Below are 5,209 nucleotides of genomic sequence, written 5' to 3'. Positions count from 1 at the left end.
CGTTCAGAAAAACGCCCAATGATAAAGGAGTTTCTGGCGTTTAACGCCAGCCAGGGTACCTGGCTGGGCGTTAAACGCCCATAATGGCCAACAATTGGGCGTTAAACGCCAGAATGGATACCATTCTGGGCGTTTAACGCCAGAAAGGCAGGGGGAGGAGATTTTGTTTCCAACTTCAAATTTTTTTCAAATTTTCATGTTTTGACTCATAATTTTCTGCATAAACATGTTTCAAACTTTCATCATTCACCCTCAATTTTCCAAAATTCAATAATTTTCTATATCTCTTTTCAATTTTCTTTCAAATCCTTCCCAAATCTTTTCAAAAACTCAATTATCCTCTTAATTTCTTTCCAAATCTTTTTCAACTCATCATATCATCTCTTATTTCTTAGATGCATAACCAAATTTTCAGATTTAACATCTTTATATATTTTTCAATTACAAATCTCATCTTTTTCATATCATGATTTTATTTTCTTCCATCAATCATATCTCTATGTCATATCTCTTTCAAACTTTTCGAAATCCCTCCCCTCCTCCTATAAATATACATTCGGCCATCCCCTCCTCTCCACCATTCGAATTTGGCTCTTCTCCTCTCTCTCCCCTTTCCTTTCTTTTGCTTGAGGGCAAGAAAACCTCTAAGTTTGGTGTGTTTTTCCGTGATCACTGAGCTAAGACTCATCAAAATCATGGCACATAAGGGAAAACAAACCAATTCAAGGGGCAAGAAAGAGAATACTCCAAATAGTCTTTGGAATCAAGAGAGGTTCTTAACCAAAGAGCATGCAGACCATTACCACAAAATAATGGGTCTGAGGTCAGTGATCCGGAAGTTAAATTCAATTTGAAAGAAGATGAATATCCGGAGACCCAAGAGCAAATTCGAAACAGAGGATGGGAAATTCTAGCCAATCCTGAGACAAAGGTTGGAAAAAACATGGTTCAGGAATTCTACTCAAATCTGTGGCTAACAGATAAGCAGAGAATAACTGGAACCGCCTTTCACACCTACCGAACTATGGTCAGAGGGAGGCTTATTTACTTCCATCTAGACAAAATAAGAGAGGTCTTCAAACTGCCTCAACTACAAGATGATCTAGAATCCTTTAATAGGAGAATGGTGAGAGTAGATAAAGGGTTGGATCAAGTTCTAGAGGACATATGCCTCCCTGGAACTAAGTGGATAACCAATTCAAAAGGTTTCCCAAACCAACTCAAGAGGGGAGATCTCAAACCAGTTGCAAGAGGCTGGTTGGACTTCATTGGGCGTTCTATATTGCCCACTAGCAACCGCTCTGAGATCACTGTCAAAAGAGCAGTGATGATTCATTGTATTATGCTAGGGAAAAAAGTGGAGATTCATCATCTGATTTCTTGTGAGATTTACACAATTGCAAAAAAGAACTCCACTGAAGCCAAACTGGCCTACCCAAGCTTAATTTCTCTGCTATGTAAAGATGCTGGGGTGAGGATGGGAGTAGATGAATTCATCCCAATCGAACACCCAATCACCAAGAAGTCAATGGAAGGACAAGTGCAAGACAACTCCATCAAAAGGAGGGCGCAGGAGTTCCTCCCAGAAATTCCTGAAATTGACTACTGGACCCACCTAGAAGCATCTGTTACAAAGCTGCAAGAAGTTATGGAACAACTTAAGGAAAAACAGCAGAATCAAAACTGCATGCTTTGCAAGCTGCTGAAGGAACAGGAGAAGCAGGGGCATGAGCTACAAGAGCTGAAGCGCCAGAGGCTCTCCCTTGAAGGACCAAGCACCCCACAGATTGAGGGAGCATCCACTTCTCAAAATCAAGGTTGTTGAGTCCTAACTCTGTGATAACCTTTATTATTAAGAGTCTATTTTAAGAGTCATTCATTTTTCTGCTTTTAATTTTCTGTCTTCTATTATTATGGGTCTGCTCTTATATTTATTTTTGAGTCTTATTTTTAGTCCATAATCAATAAAATTTAAAGTTTATGTCTTAAAGCTATGAATGTCCCATGAATCCATCACCTTTCTTAAATGAAAAAAAATGTTCTTAATTGAAAAAGAAAACAAAGTACATGAATTTCGAATTTTAAAGAAGTTTAATTATTTTGATGTGATGGTAATACTCTTGTTTTCTGAACGAATGCTTGAACAGTGCATATTTTTGAATTTATTGTTTATGAATGTTAAAATTTTTGGCTCTTGAAAGAATGATGAAAAAAGAGAAATGTTATTTGATGATCTGAAAAATCATAAAATTGATTCTTGAAGCAAGAAAAAGCAGTGAATAGAAAGCCTGCAGAAAAAAAATGAGAGAGCAAGCAGAAAAAGCCAATAGCCCTTTAAACCAAAAGGCAAGGGTAATAAAAAGGATTCAAGGCTTTGAGCATCAGTGGATAGGAGGGCCCACAGGAATAAAATCCTGGCCTAAGCGGCTAAACCAAGCTGTCCCTAACCATGTGCTTGTGGCGTGAAGGTGTCAAGTGATAACTACCTTAGACTGAATGCATATCTCTTAGCCTCATGATTCAGATCAGAGTCTTCGTGGTATAAGCTAGAATTATTGGCGGCCATTCCTGAGATCGGAAATGTCTAAACCTTGTCTGTGGTATTCTGAGTAGGATCTGGGAAGGGATGACTGTGACGAGCTTCAAACTCCCGAGTGTTGGGCGTAGTGACAGACACAAAAGGATCAATGGATCCTATTCCGACATGATCGAGAACCGACAGATGATTAGCCGTGCGGTGACAGCACATTTGGAACATTTTCACTGAGAGGACGGGAAGTAGCCATTGACAACGGTGATGCCCAACATAAAGCTTGCCATGGAAGGAGCCTTGCGTGCATGAAGAAGAAGATAGTAGGAAAGCAGAGATTCAGAAGACAAAGCATATCCAAAGCCTCAACCTGTTCTTCATTACTGCATAACAAGTATTTATTTCATGTTCTTTTACTTTTTACAATTAAATCTGAGAATTATTGATATCCTGACTAAGAGTTACAAGATAACCATAGCTTGCTTCAAGCCGACAATCTCCGTGGGATCGACCCTTACTTACGTAAGGTATTACTTGGACGACCCAATGTACTTGCTGGTTAGTTATGCGGAGTTGCAAAATTGTGATTGTAATTTTGTGCACCAATGGCATAAAATCATTCTCCTTCTGATCTGCCTGACTAAGACCTGCAAGATAACCATAGCTTGCTTGAAGCCACAATCCTTGTGGGATCGACCCTGACTCATTCAGATATTACTTGGATGATCCAGTGTACTTGCTGGTACTGCTATACGAGTGTGGGGTTCGTACGCACCAATATCTATCCAGAAAGCAATAGTAAGCATGGCCAGCTAGCCTTTCTAACATCTGATCAATGAAGGGAAGAGGGAAATGGTCCTTCCTTGTGGCATCATTCAACCTTCTATAATCAATGCACATTCTCCACCCAGTTACTGTCCTTGTTGGGATAAGCTCATTCTTTTCATTGGAGATGACAGCCATGCCTTCCTTCTTTGGTACAACTTGGACTGGACTAACCCAGGGGTTGTTAGAAATAGGATATATGATCCCAGCATCCCATAGCTTCATCACTTCTTTCTGAACCATTTCTTTCATTGTGGGATTGAGTCTCCTCTGAGGTTGCACAACTATCTTAGAGTCCTCCTCCAGAAGTATTTTATGCATACATATGGTGGGGCTTATGCCTTTTAGATAATCAATTGTCCATCCCAGTGCACTCTTGTAGGTTCTCAATACATCAAGTAACTCACCTTCTTCTTGTGCACTCAAAGTGGAGTTAATGATCACTGGAAAGGTCTCTTTATCACCAAAGAAGGCATATTTGAGGTGTGGAGATAGAGACTTCAACTCTTACTTTGGTACCCCTTCTTCCTTAACTCCACTTAAATTTTCAAGTGCTTGTGTCTCCTTTGAATCTTCCCCTTGAACGTCTTGAGCTTCCTCTTCATGTTCTTCATATTAGCTTGCTTCAAGTGCTTCTTCAACTAAAGTATCCACCATATCAATCCTCACACAATTTTCTTTCTCCGCGGGGTATTGCATTGCCTTGAAAACATTGAGAACCATTTGCTCATCATGCACCCTGAGAACCATTTCACCCTTTTCAACATCAATAATTGCCCTAACTATGGCCAAGAAAGGTCTCCCAAGAATGATTGAGTTATTTCCTTCCTCATCCATGTCTAGGATCACAAAGTCAGCCGGGAAAATGAACTCTCCAACTTTCACTAATAGATTCTCCACTACTCCATTGGGTATCTTGAGAGATCTATCAGTAAGTTGTAATGACATTCTTGTAGGCTTAACCTTCTCTATTACCAATTTCTTCATCATGGCAAGAGGCACTAGATTAATGCTTTCTCCCAAGTGACATAGAGCTTTATCAATTGTCATGTTAACAATAGTGCATGGTATAAGGAAGCTTCCTGGATCTTTGAGTTTGGTGGAAGCCCCTTTTGAATGATTGCACTATATTCTTGGGTTAGGATCATAGTCTCTTTCTCATGCCAGCTTCTCTTCTTGGTGATAAGTTCTTTAAGAAACTTTGCATATAGTGGCATCTGTTCCAAAGCCTCAGCTAATGGAATGTTGATTTCAAGTTTCCTGAAGATTTCCAAGAACTTAGGGAATTATTGATCCTTCATTTCTTTGTGGAGCCTCTGTGGGTAGGGGTGTTTGGGGACATAGGGCTTCACTCCTCCCTTCCTTTCTTCCGGTTGTGGCTTCATGACTTCCTTGTCTTTTTTATGAATGAAGATTTGTCGTGTCGGTCTAGAATTTCTCTTATAGAAATAAGAACTTCGTTGTAAGCATAGCTTCCAAACTAACAAACAATTCTCACATAAAAAATTTTGGTTGTCACAAGTACAAACCCCAATAAGAATTAACCGAAGTATTTAAACTCCGGGTCGTCTCACAAGGAATTGCAATGAAGTGGTCAATTATTGGCTATGAAGGAACAAGGGGTTTGATTTATAAAAAGGGAAATAAAATAGATGACAAGAAAAGTAAATCAAGCAAGCATTTAAAGAAGACAAGTAATAAAAAGAAGCAATTAACAAAGAGAGACATTCATGGCAAGGATTGAGATCATAGGTTTTCCATCCTAGTCACTAAAAACAATAATTAACAAGAATTTATCCTATTTTGTCATCCCCAATATTGGAAGAAGATGTAAGTTATCTTCCATGAGAGAAA

General features: G+C 39.2%; 1 protein-coding gene across 1 annotated transcript; it reads right to left on the bottom strand.

The window, feature by feature from the left end:
* LOC107640606 lies at positions 3,971–4,405 on the bottom strand. Its single transcript, XM_016344116.1, has one exon. It carries the CDS (start codon positions 4,403–4,405, stop codon positions 3,971–3,973), a length of 435 nt encoding a protein of 144 aa, XP_016199602.1.

The sequence above is a fragment of the Arachis ipaensis genome, chromosome B05, assembly GCF_000816755.2.
Source record: "Arachis ipaensis cultivar K30076 chromosome B05, Araip1.1, whole genome shotgun sequence".
NCBI classification, from domain to species: domain Eukaryota; kingdom Viridiplantae; phylum Streptophyta; class Magnoliopsida; order Fabales; family Fabaceae; genus Arachis; species Arachis ipaensis.
The sequence above is the reverse complement of the archived record's forward strand: the minus strand, read 5'-3'. Positions and strand labels throughout refer to the sequence as shown.